The 21,976-nt window shown below is 46.3% G+C and overlaps 1 protein-coding gene across 1 annotated transcript; it reads left to right on the top strand.

Annotated features, from left to right (window-relative positions):
* Nucleotides 1-15,398: 15,398 nt before the first annotated feature.
* Nucleotides 15,399-19,206, top strand: LOC148500967 (DNA polymerase epsilon subunit 3-like). The gene is made up of 4 exons (XM_088451104.1): nt 15,399-15,470; nt 17,552-17,637; nt 18,405-18,523; nt 19,055-19,206. Exons 1-4 carry the CDS (start codon nt 15,399-15,401, stop codon nt 19,204-19,206), a joined length of 429 nt encoding a protein of 142 aa, XP_088307230.1.
* Nucleotides 19,207-21,976: the final 2,770 nt, after the last annotated feature.

Below are 21,976 nucleotides of genomic sequence, written 5' to 3'. Positions count from 1 at the left end.
GTTTCATCGTCAGTGAGAACTGTAACTTCATCGGCAATTTCAAAAACGACACTGTCTACCCTGGAATCACGTTATTTAAACGTGATTTTTATTTTCTTGACCCCAATTTACACTTATGTAAATGTAAGAAAAAAAAAACCAACCCATCCAGTGGTGTGATATTGCAATTATAAAAAGTCCAAATAATAAAGGATTGCACTCTTCATCCTTCCACGGTGTTTATAATCACACAATGTTCTTGTGCATAATTAGCACTCAAGTGTGCAGACAGAAAATTAGGCACCAGTTACCCATATTTGCAAGATTACATGTCTGCCGCAACGTCGCAGCTAATAGTCCCATGTGTGCTGGCACGATATAATCTCTTGTTGTCCCGTTCACTAGAGAACGAACATGGAAACGTTAAGTTTGCATATCTGATTATTATTTTGTCTCCATTCTTTTTGTAGGTCAGTCAAGGAGAGCGGCCGCAAATAGAGGGTGGATATGGACAGCATTGGAACTCACAGCATCAGGATACCCCAGAAGAGGGGGACATGACTGGGAAGCTGATGCGCCTCTCAAGGCTTCTCTAATTAACATTCATAGGAATGTAATGTATAATTTTATGAGGACCTGGAAATTGCACAGTACGTCCTCATGAATAAAAGTTAGACAATTCTTCAGTGATGTCACAGGTTCCTAGCCAATCGAGACGGTGTAGCCTATGTGTAATTAACAGGTTTGCTTTACATAGGGAGGAGGGGTTGCAGTATCTGAGCATTAGGTGCAGTGCCTCTTGCATTCACCGAGCATCTTTAATTAATGATGACAAAGCAGACCTTGCATGTATGTATATAGGGTCGGTGAATGGTGGGCCTGAGCCCCCCCTTCTAGAGGTCAGTAACTTGGTGGAGCAGGATCATGGATGAACTTGGGTGCTTGGCTTGTTTCTATGGAGACTACACCAAGATTAGCCCCCTGCCAATCAAAGTAGGTGGTCCTGACACACCCCTGTCCCCACCTTTATAAATGACCCTGTTCCTTGCATGTCCTTTCTAATGGTTAGCCAAGTCCCTCTGTGGTGGCTGGCCACACCCCCTCTGGTGGCTGGCCACACCCCTTATCTTGGGCCCCTACCACTGCATTACCTGGTTAGCGAAGTCCCTCTGTGGTGGCTTGCCACACCCCCTCTGGTGGCTGGCCACACCCCTTATCTTGGGCCCCTACCACTGCATTAACTGGGGCCCTTCATATCCCAGTCTGACACTGTATGTATAAGGATAGGATGGATGAGCAAGAATAGGACCAGTGAAAAAAAGAGTGGAGAAGTGGACTAGTGGGGAAGTGGCCTATAACAACCAATCAGCTTCTACCTATCATTTCATAGAATGTATTTGATAAATGTTTCCTCAAAGCTGATTGGTTGCTATGGGCAACTTCTCCACTAGTCCACTCCTCCACACTTTTCACTGCTTGATACCCGTAAGTGAGCCATGTGTCATTACATACTTATATATTTGAATACTCTCCAGCTGATATAAGGGGTCGGTGCAGGCTCCATACAGTGTCATGATTTGCGTCACAGGGTATCTTAGGCAGTTTAAGGGGTCTATTTACTAAGATGTATTAGGAGATAAAGTGAATGGTGATAAGGTACCAGCCAATCAGCTCCTCACAGCCATGTCACAGGCTGTGTTTGAAAAATGACAGTTGGGAGCTGATTGGCTGGTACTTTATCTCTGTTCACTTTATCTCCTAACACAGCTTAGTAAATAGACCCCTAAGCAGACGAGCCTACCGGAGCTGTAAGAACACTCTGGGACTGGCATCTGTCGCACATGTCATCATGATGTCACAGAACGATGCTGGGGGAGTACAAATACCAGTGCCTTGCATCTTTCTAGGTAGCATCCCAAAAGCTGCAACAGGCTACCATCAGGGCAGTGACTATGCCCTTGCGGTAGCATTGGTCACACAACCTAAAGGACGGCCATGCGTGGGGTATCCATCGATGGTTACCATCGATAGCACAAAAACCATCTATGGTGAACCACTGATGGATGGCCACCAACGCTGGGGGCACGGTGAGCCGCGAGCCAACCAAAAATGTGGGTGGGGCTTATCGGCCACTGGGGGATGGGGCTAAGCTCCATCCAAAAAAAAAAACACATCAGCTCCCACTAGTCCATCGATGGCAAAACCATCGGCCATCAACAGTTAACCATCGATGATTGCTAACAATCAATGGTTGATGGCCATCCTGACACAACCTTCATGAGGGCCCTGGATCCTCCCTCCTACTCCAACCAGGGCCGCAACTAGGGGGGGCTAGAGGTGCACGTGCACCAGGTGCTGGAATGCAGGGGGTGAAAAAGGGCTGACTCACGGTGGCTTGGGGGCTGCAGATTCAGAAAACGGTCATCCAAAAATGGCTGCCACCAAGGAGGAGACAGATGCTAGAGGTCCTTACTGGACCTCTAGTGTCTGTATCCTTGGCGGTGGCCATTTTTGGATGGCCATTTCCAGCAGATTCCATGCAGACTAGCTGTCCACTTGGATTCTGCTGAAAACGGCCATCCAAAAATGGCCGCCGCCAAGGAGGAGACAGACTGTTAGGCCAGCGCAAGTGCCGGGAGAAGATGCTGAAAGCCCCGTGAAACCCCCTGACAACAAGCATAAACCCCATAGCAACGAGTATGAAACCCCCTGACAACGAGCATGAAACCTCCTGGCAACAAGCATGTAACCCCCTGGAAACGAGCATGTAACCCCCTGGCAACGAGCATGAAACCCCCTGGCAATGAGCAGGTAATTTTAAAGTAATTAGAAGCCTTACTGTGGGGCATAAAATGGTGTCGTGCAAATATGTAAGTGGCACTTTGATAATAGGCATTACAGTGTGTGGCATAATGTTTAATGGGCATTATGGTGTGTGGAATACTGTAAGTCACTATATCAGGGACGTTTGACTAGTGCACTTCGTTATGGAGGAGCAAGGGCAAAATCCAGGTACGGGAAGGGAGGGGGCGCAAATTTGCTGCCTTGCACCGGGTGACAGATATCCTAGTTTCGGCCCTGCTCCAACACACCTTATCCGGTGAAAACAAACTCCACCGCCATTAACTGCTCATCTGCATGCTTATTACCCTGCTCCTGTGTCGCTTCCTGGGTGGCTTTGGGTCCTAGTCTAAGGTAATTCAGCCGCCACGCAGGACTGGTCACCAATCTGTAAAACACTAAATTAAAGCCTATAAGAATGTTTCTCTTCTGCGACTACTCATCATGAAGTTAGTTTGACTCCAAGGTGCTCTGATAATAACTCACAAGTTCTCGGTCCTATCATAATGACAATGTATATCTTTCCCCGGTAAAGTGAGAGGGCACAGCGTGTGTTTGCTTTATGTCTCATTACTGTTGACAAAGCATGAATTCATATATATTCAGAAGCCGCATGAGGCAAATTATCTGCGAGGGGGTCCTGGATTCCCTCAATTAGTTCACTCATATATTCTGCAGCCATTGAGATGTCAGGCGGAGGTAAATAAAAGCTGTACAACAATGACTGATAGTGAGAGGAATCCACTGCAGATACAGCACAAAGCAGCATCATCATCTGTTAGTTCTGTGGAATGAAAGCTCAGGGGAAGTTGCAAAGTCATTTCTAAAGAATATTTTACTAGAGCAACTGTGGGGCCTATTTACTAAGCCTTGGATGGATATAAACTGAACGGAGATAAGGTACCAACCAATCAGCTTCTGTCACTTTACAGGCTATGGGGTCTATTTACTAAGCCTTGGATGGAGATAAAATGAACTAAGATAAAGTACCAGCCAATCAGCTCCTAACTGTTATTTTTTTAAACACAGCCTGTGACATGACAGTTAGGAGCTGATTGGCTGGTACTTAATCTACGTCCACTTTCTATACTTCCAAGGCTTAGTAAATAGACCCCTGTGTTCGAAAAAGGACAGTTAGAAGCTGGTTGGTTGGTACTTTATTATAGTTCACTTTAACTCCATCCAAGGCTTAGTAAATAGATCCCTATGTATGTTTAAATAATCCTTGCTACGGACTAAGGCCCTCATTCAGAGCCGTTCGCTATTTGCGTTCGTTCGTTCAAAAACAAGGGGTGGCTATGCAAATGATCCGTTCGCACATTGCAGTCTGTTCACACCTCTAAGTCTGAACGAGCGAGCAAAACATACGCTCTTTTATTTCTTAAAAACGCCCCCTGGCCGCTCGCACCATACGTCATGTCCGCTATTTATTAGATTAATCGAGTACATCGAACAGGATATGAACTGCTCGCTATTCTTGTGGTTGGATTTTTCAACCGCTATTTTGCGAGCAGTTCTGAGTTAAAAAAAACCAAGTAACGTGGTCATTGACGCTGCTGTATTAATTATGCACACCCATAAAACGCCCGTTTTGACCTTTAAGCACGCCTGCGAGCGGATCTCCACTCCCCGTTTTCAAGCACCTTCCCCTGTTACCACCCACATACGCCTCATTCTGTCACTCAAAATAGTAGGCACTCGCTATATTGCGTACAAATGTTTTTCGGCCGCACTGACTGGTTCGCGCATGCGTACTAAAAACCGTACGCATGCGCAGATGTGCGAACATCGCTCGGAACGAGCGTACTGCCGCTAGCGAGTGGCTCTGAATGAGGGCCTAATTTTGCATTACTCTCTTTAAACAGGTCCTCATAGATATTTTGTTATTGCATGGGATGTATTTCCCGTTTCAGTGCCAGTGCTTCAGCCTCCTGTGTCCAGACGACCTGGCAAATTTTTGCAATCCAGGAGCTATGTACAGTAGATGGATGACCTTGTCCTACCATGTTTAACCAAAGAAATTGTGCAGAGGGAATAAGAAAACGTAAAAAAATTAAAGTAAAAAAATTAGCATCTGCAATATCACTCATTACCAGAAGGTGGCAGTGCGGAGTCTTACTGTTTAAGGCTTTCATATATCTTGCAATATGAGGCTGATTCTGATTTGGGAGGAAAGCAATAAAAATTATTCATTTTGCACCTGGAAAACCATGTTGCAATGCAATGAGTGCAAATTAGGGATGGCCATCAATGGGCTGCTGAATGATGGTCCCCATCGATGGTTCTATCGGATATTACAGTCAATGGCAGTACCATTATGGCACAAAAGCATCTATGCAGAACCATTGATGGTTTGCACCCCTCAATGACCTTCTTGGGGGTATGGTGGGCCAATAAGCATTGGGAGCAGTGCTTAGAGGGATGCTGGGGGCTGGGGCTAAGCTCCGTGCCATTTGGAAATTAGAAAAAGCCATCGGTTACCAGTCAGCCATCGATGGAGGAGAACCATTGGATCTCTTCCATCGATGTCAAAACCATCATACATCAGTAGTTAACCATCTAATGAGAGAAAGAGAGAGAGAGCACAAGCCCCGGAGCGCGAGAGAAATTCTCTCGCTCCGGAGCTCACTACAAAAGGGGCGGCTGTCGATGTTGATCGACAGCTTGCCCCGTTTTGTAGTCGTGGTGGGGGGATGGTTTCACAACGCCTGCCGTTTTGTGGGCGGCCGCACTGACATCAGCAGTGGTGTCAGTGGGGAGCTTCCTGCTCTGATTGAGCAGGAAGCTCCCCACTGACATCACTGCTGATGTCAACCTTAGGGTCTCGTCGCAAGCCAGGATGGTCGCGATGGTCTTGACCATCGCGACTATCAACCTGGTCGGTCGCTAAAGCTGTGGGTGGTAACCCACAGCTTAGCTAGCGACCAGGAGGCCGCACTTCAAAATGCAAGCGGCCGCCCACATTCAGAATGAGCGCTCGCTTTTTGCTAGTGCCTCTGAATGAGGGCCAGAGTGTGTGTGAGAGAGAGAGAGAGAGAGAGAAGCTCAGGGGGTCATTCAGACCCACTCGCGAACGCAGGACGCTCGCAAGCGGGTCGATGTTACCCCAATGCGCATGCGCACGATGGAGGGAGCTCCATCGTGTGCATGCGCGAGACCCGGACAGTGACAGCCAAGCTGTCGCTCCGGGTCTCGCACCAAAGGGGGCGTGCTTTCGATGGTGACTGACAGCACACCCCTTTGGTGGGCGTGCCGGGGGCGTGGCTGCCAGACGGAGGCGTTCCCATGGGAACGCCTACCGTCTGGGTCCGGCCCCACTGACATCACTAGTGATGTCAGTGGGAGTGATTTTGGCTCTGATAGAGCCAAAATCACTCCAGGGCTTGCGGTCACCAAGACCCTACCGCAGGGTCTCGTCGCAAGTCCGATGGTCGCGTTGGTCTTGACCATCGCGACCATCTTTTTGGCCGCTTGCATATGCTGTGGGTGGTCACCCACAGCTATGCGAGCGGCCAGGAGGCCGCTCCATTTTCAGGTAGGAGGGCACTGATTCAGAGCGAGCGCTCTGGTCAGAGCGTCCGGCTCTGAATCAGGCCCTCAGTCCTCTAAGTAGTTGTTTCAAGATGACGAGGGACCAAGATAAATTACATGTCGGCCAAATGTGTTTAAACGTAAGCAATTTAGTTGTATGATGTATCTGACTTAGCTTAGTTATACACACGTTATATATGTATAAGTATCAGCTTTCCTTTTTAAAAAAAAAAATTCATATTGGAAGAGAATATACAGTACTGTAATTTAAAGAAGTGAAAATCGGAGACAGACATTTTATTGGGCAAGTGACAATTCTAGAGGCCAATATGTCAACAGACTTCTCCAGATAAATTGAAAGCAATGTAATAAGAAATAAAAAAAGCAGCACTTCATTGGAACACAGAATACGTTGTCCGTCAAGATGAGAAGTGCATGTCATCCCAGCTAAATCGATGCTGACTTAGCAAATGCCTGTTTGAGGAAACTGAGCTGTGAATGATTAAGATCTGTGCAATATGTCCAAACATTCCACTGCAAAAACAAACTACGTAGTAAATTAGTAAAACTGGTATTTAAGCATTTCCTCCAAAAATGGCAAAATAAACCATTGGAAACAGTGGGCCTGATTCAGAACTGCTGAGCACTCGCAAGCGGGTCGATGTTGCCCAAGTGCGCATGCGCACGACGGAGGCGGCTCCATTGTGCGCATGCGCGAGACCCGAATAACGACGGCCAAGCCGTCGTTATGGGTCTCGCGCCAAAGGGGGCGTGCTGTCGATGGTGATTGACAGCACACCCCCTTTGGTGGGTGTGCCGGGGCTGTGGCTGCCCAGACGGAGGCGTTCCCATGGGAACGCCTACCGTCTGGGGCCGGCCCCACTGACCTCACTAGTGATGTCAGTGGGAGTGCTTTTGGCTCTGATAGAGCCAAAAGCACTCCAGGGCTTGCGGCAGCGAGACCCTACCGCAGGGTCTTGTCGCAAGCCTGATGGTCGCGATGGTCTTGACCACCTCGACCATCATTTTGGCCGCTCGCTATAGCTGTGGGTGGTCACCCACAGCTATGCGAGCGGCCAGGAGGCCACTCCAAAAAGGAGGAGGGACGGCCCTGATTCAGAGCGAGCGCTCTGTCAGAGCGTCTGGCTCTGAATCAGGGCCAGTGTCCAGTCAGAAAGTCAACAGTCAACATGTTGTCATAGCATTTTAATGCTAAACTTAGGTTTAGGGTTAGATTTAGGTCACACTTACTGTATCTACTCTCCTTGAAGTTGGGGGAGTCTCATGTTATTTCTGGTAGTCCCCCGCAACCCCGGAAGTATTGGTGGATCTGCCAAATCCTGCCCACTTCCTAGTAAAGTGAGCAGGATGGGGAGATAGTCAGGGGCGCCGAGAGGGGCCTCCTCTTTCCCTCGCAGCAGCCCAGCACGCGGCGCTGCAAAAGTGTGTTTTTTTTCTCAAGGGGGCGTGGCCATGCCTCCCACGATTAGACCACGCCCCCTCTTTACCTGAGTCCGGCGGCGCTCTCTACGGCCCTGGAGATAGTTACCGGGAATCGCGAGTCCATAGGGAGGGGGCAGGGCTAAAGTGATGCATCATTTAGGACAGACCCCTCCAAAGACATACAGATTCCAACCCCGCCCCCTAAATGGACATCTGCATCTCCTCTCCGGGCTTCTTCCAGAGAGGAATATTAAAATGTCGGCGAGTATAGTTTAGGCTAAAATAATGAAAAATTATATAGTATGTCAACATTTTGACTGTCAACATGCACAATATCGACATAATGAACATGGCAACATTATAACTGTTGGCTTTTCTCTATGTCAACATGTTACGTGTTGACATAACGCCTATGTCGACATTTTGATGTCAACATTCTGACTGTTGATATTCCGAATGTCGACACATCATACCACACAATTGGAAACAAATAGGTCACTCGCCAGAACCGCTCTGTCCATATTCCGTGACCCACAACCACTCCCATCTCTATTTTAGCTGTGACTACGGTATTTTTTGCCTGTCGGAAATTGGGACGGGCCTGTGAAAATCAGCTCCTTTACTTCCTTATTTAATTATTTTTAAACCCCACAATAAAGGTGATGTTAGCTGGGAATTTCAGTGTTGCGTGTGCACCTTATACATATTTAGATGTTTAGATATATTTGTGCTCACTCTGCTGTAAACAATGTAATAAAAAGTTAGTGAAAGTTTAATGAGGGCGTTGACAGGGTGCACCGAAAGGCAATGCTTAGGTTTTAATTTGAACCCTTTGTCGTAGAAGGAATGAGTAAGGCACAGTTAGGGTTTGGAAATGACCTCGAAGATCTGGAAAACTGAGAATATCACAAAATATTGTACTTTTTTTTATATTTGCTTAAAGTTATAAATACAATCACTTTACTGGGAGTTGTCTTTCACAAAGTTTTGTTTTGTTTGATTTGCTTTTTTTTAGCTGCTTACTTCTATGACTGCGAGGCAAAATCATCCATGTAAGGGTTCTGTGATGTGCGATGCTGGAATGCAAAGTAGGACACTTTGCTCATAATGTTCAACACTTAAGCCTACAATATTGTTCCCATGGCTTTTTCTATATCATCTGGGCTTGGTTTGTCACCTGGGTCAGCTGCAAGTTTACACAACATTTCACACTTAAGTTACATTTCCAGTGCAAATTTCCATGTGGTGTAACCTGTCTGCACCTTACAGGCTCACTGATTTGCTTTAGTTATACACTGTACTGACAGTCGGGTATATTTACTAAGGTGCAGGTTTTTAGAAATGGAGATGTTGCCGATAGCAACCAATCAGATTCTATTTAAAATGTATCTAGCACCTTCTAGAAGATAATAGCTAGAATCTGATTGGTTACTATGGGCAACATCTCCACTTCTAAAAAACCTGCACTTTAGTAAATACACCCCTCAGTGCTGACATGTGTTTAGATGCCTGGCGGTTGTGTGCCTTGGCCCATAAACTGTTGATATATGTGTGTGCTATTTGGCAGTGGTATGCAGAGTTAAATAGCAACCGCAGAATTCCAGATACACTAAACAGTCCAGGTTTGTTGAAGTGTAGTAGTAGTTACTGGTACAGCCGTACTCACTGTTACACACTTGTTAACCTGGATGGAGCAGAGCTTGAGCATACAGAGCACCAGCTGCTGATGTGTGAAGGTAGCAACGCAGACCACATACAGGATAATTTGGCAGGTTCTCGAGCTAAGTGGAACCCATGCATGTCCCACTGTGGCTCTCACACACAGTGACAAAATGTCGCCGCGTATGCGCAGAAGATCAACTGGTGGCCATCTTGGTAAAGTAGAATGCTTTGAGTAAGGAGCATTCATGGAGGTAGCGCAGAGTTGCGTTCCATGGGCCTGATTCAGAGCCGCTCGTAAGCGGCCGCTCGTTCGCTCCGAGCGATGTTTGCCCAACTGCGCATGCGTACGGATCGTAATACGCATGCTCGAACCAGTCAGTGCGGCCGAAAATCATTTGTTAGCTATATAGCGAATGCCTGCTATTTTGAGTGACAGGAGGAGGCGTATGTGGGTGGTAACAGGGGAAGGTGCTTGAAAACGGGGAGTGGAGATCCGAACGCAGGCGTGCCTAAAGGTCAAAACGGGCGTTTTATGGGTGTGCATAATTAATACAGCAGCGTCATTGACCACGTCACTGGGTTATTTTATAGTCAGAACTGCTCGCAAGATTGTGGTAGCAAAAACCAACCACAAGAATAGCGAGCAGTTCATACCCTGGTCGATGTACTCGATTAATCTAATAAATAGCGGACATGACGTAGGATGCGAGCGGCCAGGGGGCGTATTTTTTAAAAAAACAACCGCAAGTTTTGTTCTCTCGTTCAGACCTAGAGGCGTGAACAGACCACAAACAGCGAACGGTTCATTTGAATAGCCACCCCTATTTTCAGGACGAGCGAGCGCTAATTGCGTCCGGCTCTGAATCAGGCCCCATATTTCAACAATTCATGCTTTAAGTGGGACAAACTGTAACCGTAAATGTGTACAGAAATGGTGGACTGAAGAGGTTGAACAAGTTACTTCCACTTACAGTATACACCTATATGCATTAACAACACAGATTATCTATTGCAGTTCATCGCAGCAATAAAAAATCAGTTATCTCTGCAATGTACCGAGGATATATAGCAGGAGTGGTTGGGAGATACTCAGCAGCCCAGCATTACTGACGGTAAGAAGAGTCTCACCACTTTCCACTTTGACACATATGTGCACTCATGACCCGGCTTTGCCAGTTAGCACAAGTGCAGTGGATCTAGAAGCCAAGACTAAAACTAGAGGAGTGGTCCAGTTTTGGGTTTCGAGTCGAACCGCATCCTGGCTCGTGTCACTTTGGGGGTTTTGAGTAGAATTTCTTAAGTATCCTAACCTTATCCCCTAACCCTCCTTTCCCGGAGCCTAACCCTCCCCCCTGACCGCTGAGAGGCCGACCACATCCTGTTTTTAGGACAGCAGCAGTGCACAAAGCAAATACCTAATATAGACTATGGCCCGTATTCAATATTGGAGCGAAAAGTCCGTGCTGGACTTTTCGCTCCACATTGGCGGTTTTGCAGGGATAGAGGACATCATTCAGTCAGTCGAAGCGGCCGCCGTATGGGAAAAGGGGCCGGATATGCAAATGATTTCCTCGCAAGTTGCGTCCCTAAGTTCGGATCGGTAGCTGACCGACCAAGGGGAGGAAGCGGTCAGAAGACAAATAAATACGCCCCCTTCTCGTACGCATTACACGTCATCTCCGGGCATATAAGGATTAATTGAGACCATCGGGAGCCATCGGAACTGGTCGTAGAGCTTAAGGTTGACCATACCCTCTCTTAAGCTCTACGATCATGTCAGTGTAAAAACCTCCCATGTCACATGTGCCATGACGCTACTTTGTTAATTATGCACTCCCATAATCCGTATGTACTCCCATAAAACGCCGTTTGCATAATTAGGCACGCCTGCGTTCGGATCTCCACTCCACCGTTTTCAAGCACCTTCCCCTGTTACCACCCACAAACGCCTCCATCTGTCACTGAAACTACCGACCTGGCTGTGTTCAAGGAGAGAGAAATTTCTGATCGTAGCGGCTAGTTTGCGCACGCGCATTGCGAACTTTACGCATGCGCAGTATAGCGAACATCGGTGGCGTACGACCGTGCGGCCGCTTCGACCGACTCTGAATGAGGTCCAAAGTATCGGGCGCGCGCCCGTTTTATCCCCGCATTCAATTAGAAAGGAGCGAAAACGGGATGTGGCGGAAAGGTATCGGAAAAAAATAGGGAATTTTCAGGAAATCATCCCGGGACCCCCCTAATGATGTCCTGACATTAGGGATCACTATGGGTACCCCCGTTTTGGCCTGCGGAAGGTAAGTATTGTTTTTAGATAGCCGCAGCAGGTCTTTTTTTCCGCCTGGGAAGAAGGGGCGAAGTAGAGCACTTAGGGTGTTTTTTGCAAAAAGAAAAACTAGGTGCATCCAATTTGGGGTACATGAAAATGGGTGCAAGCCTATTTTTAAGTCCCTAAAGTGCATTTTTAAAATTCTTCAAAAATTCACTAGACTGTGCTGCTACTACCCGCATTCTTTAAAACACCTGCCGCATACATGGGAAGCTCCCCTGAATTAATTTAGTTAGGTTAAAACTTTGTACCCCATATTTTTTTTTCACCCCAAAATGTAACTTATTTTTTTGGGGTGTTCCTATTTTTTTTTTTTTTACTTTTTTTGACACAGATCATTTTTAGGGGCCATTCCCAGGGGTGCAGGCTATTTTTTTTAAGCCTGCACCCCTAAACCCCAATTCTGCACTTTTTTTCGCCACCTATTCTGTGGTGAAAACTTATCCCCAGTTTTTTTCAAAGACTTTTCGCACCAGCGAAAAGTCTTTGCAATTGAATACGGGGATAATTAAAATAGGCGAAAATTACATCATCGGCAATAAATTATCGCCGATAACGGCTTTTCGACTCAAATTGAATATGGCTCTATGGGCCTGATTCAGAGCCACTCGTAAGAGGCTGCTCGTTCGTTCTGACCGATGTTCGCTCATCTGCGCATGCTTACGGATCGTTATACGCATGCACGAACCAGTCAGTGCGGCCAAAATTCATGTGCTCGCAAAATAGCGAATGCCTGATAATTTGAGTGACAGGATGAGGCGTATGTGGGTGGTAACAGGGGAAGGTGCTTGAAAACGGGGAGTGGAGATCCGATCGCAGGTGTGCTTAAAGGTCAAAACGGGCAATTTATGGGTGTGCATAATTAAAACAGCAGTGTCATTGACCACGTCACTGGGTTATTTTTTAGCCAGAACTGCTCGCAAGATTGTGGTAGGAAAAAACAACCACAAGAATAGCGAGCAGCTCATACCCTGGTCGATGTACTCGATTAATCTAATAAATAGCGGACATGACGTAGGATGCGAGCGGCCAGGGGGCGTAGTTTCCCAAAAAACGACCGCAAGTTTTGTTCGCTCGTTCAGACCTTGAGGCGTGAACAGGCCGCAAACAGCGAACGGTTCATTTGAATAGCCACCCCTATTTTCTGGACGAGCGAGCGCAAATAGCGACCGGCTCTGAATCAGGCCCTATATCTCAAATATGACAAGTAAAGCATGGCTGACTGGGCCAAATGAGTTACCCATTTTTACAAACATTTTGGAACCATAATACTCTCTGGCACTCCAACTCCGCAGCACTGTCAGATTGCCGGCACCAAGCCTGGTTCGGAAACTGACAAGTTCCGAACGGCTGCATGCGTAAAAAATATTGGCTGCCAGGGGCACCTGATTGTCTCTTTACATGAAAATTCTGACATTTACTTGCTGGGAAATGTCAAGATAAAGTGACTCCAGTTAGGTAATAATACTGTGTGCTCAGAATAAATAACATCATCTACATTAGATCTGTTTACCGTGTACAGTATGTGGACGCCATGGCAGCGATAGACCCTACTTTAATGTATTGTGGCCGAAGAATTATTCTGATATATGGAAATCAGAGCAAATTACAGTAATATACCAGGGTATAGATTGTGTCATGCAGCGATACAGGCGCTTGATGATTCAACTCCCAGCTAGACCAATTACCCTGAGTTGGGAAATGATGAATTCCTTGTGAGTCACTTTCCTGGGAATGATATTTGTGAGTTTACAAAGCAATAAAGCATCGGAATGAGCAATGCAAACTTTTAATAACCAAGATTGAACTTCCTGGTGGTGCCGTGTGGGAACTTACATCTAGGAATAGAGCAGATATTTACATATCAGTAGCACTGGCACCAGGGACCGGCTACAAATATTACTCTTCTGCACCATGATAGGCCACAATCTGTCTCGTCTTGTTACATACTCCCAGCACCTTGTAGTAAACACAAGCCAAACTAGAAATTAAAAATAAAAAGTCTGTCGTTCATATGTAAAACCCATATCGACTTGCCACAAAAGAACTATTTAAATTATTTTTTAGTAGAATGCTGGCATGTCAAGGTCGTATTTAAGGGCAGGCTGAGTAGGCAGTAGCCCAGGGGAGCCCACCACCAAGGGGCCCCCACCGCCAGCGCACTCAGGGCCTGATCCAGCAAGCAACGCAATGCTGCGTTTGTGCGCAGCCGGCCGCCGCATGTATATGCTAATCACTGCATACGCACGGCAATCGCAGCACAAGATATAAACGCACACCAAAACACAATGCCGCTCACCTCCCTCTACGTACAGCCTGAGTAGTCCGCAAGATAGCGGAAACATCGGTAACATCGCGAACCATCGGACCCATATGCACAATAGTGGTTGACCTGACCCTCCCGCAGACTTTGTTACATCTCCTGCATGCAGTGTCGGCTCATGCTGCGTAGGGTCTCGCAATGCCAAATTTATGCACGCCTCTGCAACGTCGTTGAAACGCACTGACACGCCTGCGTTCACACGACCACAAGCCGTCACCACCAACAAACTGTACCTCTTGTCAATCACTGGATGTTAGGTGTGCGAGCTGTCTACGATCGCATTCCCCTTCGCAGCACCTAGTTTGCTCACGCCCACTGCTTCTTATATGCATGCGCATGTTGCAAACATCGGCTGGTTGCGTGCGCAGCATTGCGTTGCTTGGTAACCCACAGCTTAACGATCGACAAGGAGGCGCTCGTTCTGAATGCAAGTGGCCGCCCTGATTCTGTGCGACTGCTTGAATCTAACGACCGCCACTGAATGAGGTCCATTGTCCCTACTTTTGGTCTGATGTATGGATAAAACTCCCCTATATGTCTAGTATTGGGCTCCAGCGATGGTCATAACCACCTTGGAGGTGTATTTATGTAGACCCCGCGCTAACTGAGAATCTGTAATGCTGCTTTTTTTTGTTTCCGGCCGCGCAGATTTTGGTCGCTGCGCCACTATTTAGCAATCTAGAGCTCCGCGGGGGTGTTTCCTCTGCTTCACCGACGGGCCTAGCGCTGTACGCGAGGTGTCTCTGTAAAATGCCCGTGCGCACACTAGTTTGATCTGGTGGAGATGAAGCGAAGCCTTTCTGGCTTTGTACACCCCCCATTGCCTGGTACAGCTGATGCTTGTTAAATTGTGAGAGCTTCACAGGCTATAGGGAAGCGATAATCTGCGAATGTTCAGGTGCTGCAAGATAGATACTCTGTGGTATCCCTGTTGCCAAGTAGGGGGAAGCGGTGATGACCCCTTTTCTGCAGCAAAAAAAAAAAAGACCAGAAGACGGGATTATCATCATCGCCTCATAAATAGAGTCCTAAATATGCAGCCGGAGTAATTCATATGAACATGGCTGATCTGGTGACCCTACCATGTGCGTTACTAGGTTTTCTTTCTCCTGTGTGTTAGTACCTGGGAATATTAATAGACCCTTAATACAGCTTTTCCTATATAAGCAGAAGGGCCGGCTTGGTCCTGGGTTGGTTGATGGTAGCAAATAACTGATCCATGTTTACTCTGAAGATGTCTGGAAAATCCAACACTAACTGGCCACATTCTCATCGTTATAGCTGTAGCTGATGGAGACGGCTGAGAGACCGGAGGGGCTGAATCTACCCAATGCCGTCATTACGCACATCATTAAGGAAGCTGTAAGAATTCTCATCGGTATTTTTGTACTATGTAGTGTGGACTACGGTCTGAATTAGAGGTGGACGCAGTGGCGATGATAGACGCAAGCGTCCAATGCTTTTAGTCTGCGCCCGTATCCGTGCCGCACAGTGCATAAGTCCCAATGGTTGCCATCGGGAGTCACAGAACAAATTCATATGCAGAGAGAGACAATTTCAGGGGTGCTCCATGGAGCTAACGGGGGTGGCTAGCCAGATTCTAACATGCCGCCGCCAGCAACCGTCTTTTGTCGCACTGGCACCGGCGGCCTTTTCTGATTCCTTATCGTCACTTCCACGGGGCTGGCACAATGTCCAGTGGTGCATCTATTTACGCACACCAACGGATTAACGCACCAGCGCAACCAGTGGGTGTCACAGTAGCTGCGGCATTAGCATATAGGGCCGTATTCAATTAGTTTTGCCTCCGCTAAAAAGTTCAGCCTACTCTCTCGCCTACATCGTTTATTTTGGATGTGAAAACTTATCGTGTATGTCCCCACTTTTCGCCCTATACAACTACTAACCAAGCGAAAACGGCAAGCGGCAAATGCAGAACAGGCGGAAAATACTGCCAGAATCAGGTAAATCAGCCTGAAGCCCCCCAAAAAGATGCACTAACATTGGGGATCAATGTAGAGGTGTTCCAATAGTCCTAATAAAACTATTTGGGGTACTGAAGTTGTTTAACATCCTTGTTATTAGCGTCCTTGTAAAAGTGGTGAAGAATGGCATTAAGCCGTATGTTTTGGTGAAAATAAGTAGCCCTGCCAAATTTGGGGTACATGAAAATGGGTGCTAGCATGTTTTAAAGTTTAGAAAGTGAAGTTTTAAAAAACATGAAAAACGCACCTGTAGCAAACACCTGCAATCTTAAAAACATTCGGTAGTTTTTACGCTTGTTCCCCCACTTTTAACTCTTTTGCCCCCAAATTAAAAGTACTTTTTTTGGGGTGTCCAGTTTTTTTTTTTTACAATTGTCCTTTGGGGGGCTGTCCCATGGGTTCTGAGTCGTTTCCCGATGTTTGCACCCCAAAATAAAGATTTTCCCCTTCATTTCACCTGCTATTCATAGACGTATCTTTTTCGCCTATTGTGTTACATTGTATTGACTTTCCGTGTACGCGAAAACGACCTGGAATTGAACACGGCGATACTTTGAAACAGGCGAAAAGTCAAAATCGCCAAAAACTTTTCGCCAAACGGCACTTTTTGTATCTAATTGAATACGGCCGATAGTCGCAGTCGCGCTGTGCACCTCTAAATCACCATCATCATCATGACACATCATAGAGAAAACTGCTTTATGTCTCATCTAGATAAATATAAGTATTGATAGTAAAAGGTACCACACGCGGAGCATCATATCTGGGGGTGTTTAAAGCGAATATGGAACCCTTGTAGGGCGACACTGGACTTTACACGATGGATGACACATTGTAAGTAGCCGGTAAATGCACTTTAATAAACATTCTGATCCTTGTCCCACTAACATCTGAATGGGCTATATTTGGCTTTATACATGTTGGATACTCGTGTTCCTAGAGATGTTAAAAAGTTGTTATTGGCAATTTCTTCTGCTGCTCGTAAAACCATTTGCATTTATGGATTCAGAGTTCTCCACCAACCCTTCAAATGTTTAAAGAAAAGTTTCTTTATTGTCCATATGGATTGGTTGGAAACTTCCTTCCAGAAAGAAACCCGTATTAAACAATTTTTTGCAACATGGGAGAGTTATATTGAGGTTCTCCTGCCTCCACTATAGAGACTATCTATCACTGTTTCCGTAACACTTTGTGGTACGAGACTCGTATTCTCCTTCAGGACCCACCGATATATTTTTTAAATACTGGCGTCGTTTGGTCTGGTTCCGGAGATCCTCCATATTGTTTTGGGTTTTTTTTGTACTGTAAACAAACGTGATGTTATAATTGACTCTAAAATGCTTTTTTTGTAATTTTATACTATAATTGAATCTATTTATGTGACTTTTGATGCTTCAATAAAGAAAAAAGTGGTTAAAAAAACCAACAATCTGATCCTTACGGTTTCTCTTTCATCAGCTTCCAGAGGGCGTTAACATTTCAAAGGAAACGCGCAGTGCAGTCTCGCGGGCAGCCAGTGTCTTCGTGTTGTACGCTACCTCCTGGTAGGTGTCCACCATATCAGTGTTGTATGTTTTGGGGTTTTTAAATATATATATAACAGCTTTGCGCCGGGAAGTTTAGTCGGAGAAAGCCCGTTTCTCGGGACTAAACACCCTGTCTAAAATGTGATGGGCAGGAGAACGAGCATTCCCCAACCTAACAGAGCGCAGAATTGAATAGCTCCGGGAGCTCCTTCCCGGTACTATTCAATTCGCATTGAATTGAACCATACCCATTGTATTTAGGGATGTGTTCTCTGCTTTTCAATGTTGTCTTTATAGCATCAGAGCCTTTTTTTTTCATGCTGTACTATGTTATGAGACCGACACTCTGTTGTGCTCAATATTGAGTGTAGTTTTATTCTAGCAGGCTACAAAAAAAATAATCGTATCCCCCCCCACCCTCACTTGCCATTTTAGTGACCATTCTAGCACCCTGCACCAGGCACAACACATGCAGTTCCTCTCTCCTGCCTGGGGTGTCGCTCTCTGCTCTGGTGCTTCTATGTGCACAATTAGTTTTTGTTTACTAATTATCCCCTTTGAGTACGGTTGCGATTATAGAGTATATAGCCTGTCCTGTTCCCTGATATATACCAAATAGAGTAGAAAAGGCTACGCTATTAAATATGTACAGTTATAATTTTATTTATATGTATTGATGATAAAACCCCTCCTAGACTCTGTATTAAGTCATTGACTTGCTGCTGTCTGCCATTCATTATATGGGAACATCATTTCTGTGCTTTTCAATACTATTATTTCTTTAGCGCTAATAACTTTGCAATGAAGGGGAAGAGGAAGACGCTGAATGTGACTGATGTGTTGGCGGCTGTGGAGGAGATAGAGTTTCAGCGGTTCCTGACGCCACTAAAAGAGTCCCTGGAGGGTGAGCGCTTCCGAACCCAAGATACAGTGTATGACAGCTGTCGCCATAGTTTTACCATCCCTCCATGTTACGAGATGGACTGCGGTCAGTGAGACCACCAATCCGGAAGCAGAATAGGTGAGGCGTGGTATAGGGAAAGTTTGTCTGGAAGACTGTAACTTTCCCCCATATATGATTTTACGTCCCTTTTTAGAAGGTCTCTAAAGATAACTTTTCAGAACATCAGAGGTATAGGGGCGCTGAACATGATACCTAATTGGTTGCTCACGACTCCTGTTCTGCAACATTGAGAAAACTTTCCTCAATACAGCTTTAAATATGACCAGCAGTTTTTCAGTGCGAAACGCGTGGGTCCTCCCAACATTACTCGTATGGCTCATTGTAGCTGATGTTGGGTAGATGGTCACAGAGCACCATATGTTAGTAAGGCTGGTGTGGGGTGACTTTCCCAAGTTCTAACCTCTCCATCTGGTTGCTTTAGTTTAGCGACACGCAGAGACAATTTTTGACTTTTTATTTCCTGTCCCTCAGCTTACAGACTAGACCAGAAGGGAAAGAAAGAAGCCACCGAGATGAAGAAGAAAGACAAGGACAAGAAAACAGATGGCGACGACCAGGACAGGAGCCGGGAAGAAGAGGTAGAGGAAGAAGAGGCGGTGGATGAGGAGGAGGTGAAGAACTGAACCAGAGAAAGTGCCTGGCGTGCCGGACATTTGGGGCACATATTACTATTTGTTAGCTCGGTGCCACCAGAAAGATGTTTTGGTGACAACCTCTTGCCCATCAGACCTGATGTGGAGTTAGTCTTCTCCATAGCTGATTAGTGGCCACAGTGGAGAACTGATTCATGACTGGAGAATTGCGTAGCTGGAGACGTCCGGTTCATCTGCAGCCGGCGGGTTACGTGGACACAATAGAAGTTTTGCTTTTTGTTAATAAACAAGGAGTAGATGTTTTTTTCTATTTAAAGCCTCATAGATCTTTTCTCCACATTAATCATTTTAATTCCGCAGATGCAGCTAAGTTTTAAGGGGCAATTCTATCCCGTTATCCCGACCCCCTGATGTGCCCCCGGAACATTGGTAGAGGTACTCCGCAGCGATATATCTTTGCTTATTTTACCTCTCAGTAATTAGATGTGTGCAATGAATATGTGGGAAGATTGCTTACTGATATAAGTGGTAATGTGTGTGGCGGCACAGCACTGAAAATTTAATTGATCTAATTACCTTCACTGGAGAGGTGCGCAATTTGATTTTCCAGTAAGCAGGCAAGAGAACTCTGGGAATAGAACAGGGTCTGTTGGACCAAATGATACATTCATTGGTTAAAGATGGCAATTCAATTTGTTTATCAAGCTCAATCTCCCGTCTGGCCAAATAATTTAAGAAGCCGGGGCTATTGGATCATTTTAAATCTAACCTCTCAAATTGTCTTTACTACTTAATTATTTACTCTTTATACCAGACATGGTTCTGTGCTGTTGTTCTGCATAGGCTATGAACAACCTTAGAGGTTGATTCAATAATGCGCAATGTAGTCCTCATCCATACTTTACAGTAGCCCCTAAATTGCATATTTTAATACGCACCCCTATGGGTCTTTGGATTAATATGCAATATAGGAGCAAAATTGGGGAGGTGATCGCACCTACAGTAATTGGATCAACCAAATGATCTCATGGGCATCGACCACGCCACAAACCTGTTGCATGGTGGTTAGACTGTCAGAGGGAGATGTCTTTGGAATAAGTTCTGGGTCTAACTCAGAGGTTGGAACAGGGTTCCAATCCGGATCAGACCCGGAACTTGCCCGTTTCGTACTGTGGTGCTGACCCAGGATATTCCCGAGTCGGCGCCGTTCACACCGGAGCCGGGTCTGCAGTGACCTGGCTCTTCCGGCATTGTAGTGGACGATTGGAGATGATGTCATCTCCAAGCGCCACTGAAGCTAGCCAATCGGACGGCATGCAGCACAATCCACATCAACATGGGATAATTTAGGTCGGTGCAAAAGGGGTATAAGCAAGATGTACAGATGCTAAAGGATTTGATGTATTGTTACCTGTGTGCCCACAGACTTGTCTGATTACTCGTTTAGCTTATTTATCTACGTCCAACTCTGAGTCTTGTTTCTCTCCAATTATCCAAATTTTAACCGTGTAGAAATAACAAATTTCTCCGGCGGTAACCTATTTTGCGCCACTTGGCGCCGTCTCCATAGACCTCTGTGATGATGGCAGTCTGAAATAATTTACCAAGCTAAGTATATTGCAGCAAGATAACGGCGTCTCAGATCAATGGGGAACAAGGAAGCCGGAGAGGCGTCGCTGGATCCACGCTGGGTCAATTCGCAATGTACATGCGCAAACGTCAGCTGTGCGAGCGCGTATCACTTTACTCTTTCATTGGCAGTGGCAAATTCTCGGGTATAGGGAGAAACCCCTTGCGGAGGAGCCCTGTCATGTTAAATTGTGTGCAGTGCATCATACTATATTGCTGTGATATACAGAGACTTATTTACAGAGTTACCACTACCAGCCAATGAAAAAATTAGCTGTTGGGGGGGGCGAGGGCCGACTTTAGGAAACGCAGTGCAAGTTATATAGAATATAGGGACCTTGGATAAATCGCTTGGAAACTTAATTACTGTGTGCGCTATATTAGTACAGGTCTTAAAGATCTATTAAAATTAAGCCTAAAAAGGAGAGAAGCGCTGTGCATCATGGGACCAAAATCTCTTAATCGGGTCTCACGGCCCGCAGGAGCGCAGAGTGGTGAAGCTGGAACAACGCTCTGACCGTGATAGTCACACCCAATCAGCTGGACAATATTCAGTCTCGTTTCGTCAGCAAAATCCAAGAGTCTTTTCATCTCATTTGTTTTGCTTCTTTTATGTTTTGGCTTTAAAGGGAAACACAAGGTCTATCTATAAGTAGCTACACCTCCCCGTACAGCCTTTCTGCAGCTATATTACATGGAAATAATGGGATGTAGGGCCTGATTCAGACCCGGTCGCAAGCGCTGAGCACTCACAACCGGGTCGATGGAGGCCCAGAGCGCATGCGCACGACGGGCAATCCATCGCTCCGGGTCTCGCTCCAAAGGGGGCGTGCTGTTGATGTTGAGTGACAGCACGCCCACTTTGGTGGGCGGGCCAGGGGGGTGGCTGCCCAAACGGAGGCGTTCCCATGAGAACGCCTACCATTTGGGTCCGGCCCCACTGACATCACAAGTGATGTCAGTGGAGAGATTCTGGCTCTGTTAGAGCCGAAATCTCTCTGGGGCTTGCGGCAACGAGACCCTACCACAAGGGTCTCGTCGCAAGCCCGATGGTCGCGATGGTCTTGACGGTGGTCACCCACAGCTATGCGAGCGGCCAGGAGGCCGTTCTAAAAAAAAAAAAGACCGGCCCTGATTCAGAGCGAGCGCTCTGTCAGAGCAACCGGCTCTG

Source organism: Taudactylus pleione, unplaced genomic scaffold (genome assembly GCF_031769625.1).
Source record: "Taudactylus pleione unplaced genomic scaffold, aTauple2 ptg000537l, whole genome shotgun sequence".
In the NCBI taxonomy this organism is placed as follows: domain Eukaryota; kingdom Metazoa; phylum Chordata; class Amphibia; order Anura; family Myobatrachidae; genus Taudactylus; species Taudactylus pleione.
Note: the sequence above shows the minus strand (reverse complement) of the source record. Positions and strands in the feature narration are given on the sequence as shown.

Bases quoted from the DNA above. Each gene is read 5' to 3' on its own strand.
- LOC148500967 (XM_088451104.1), top strand. From the start codon at position 15,399: ATGGAGACGGCTGAGAGACCGGAGGGGCTGAATCTACCCAATGCCGTC. The intron at 17,638-18,404 runs GTAGGTGTCCAC...TTATTTCTTTAG, and splicing joins GTGTTGTACGCTACCTCCTG to CGCTAATAACTTTGCAATGA. The intron at 18,524-19,054 runs GTGAGCGCTTCC...CCTGTCCCTCAG, and splicing joins ACTAAAAGAGTCCCTGGAGG to CTTACAGACTAGACCAGAAG.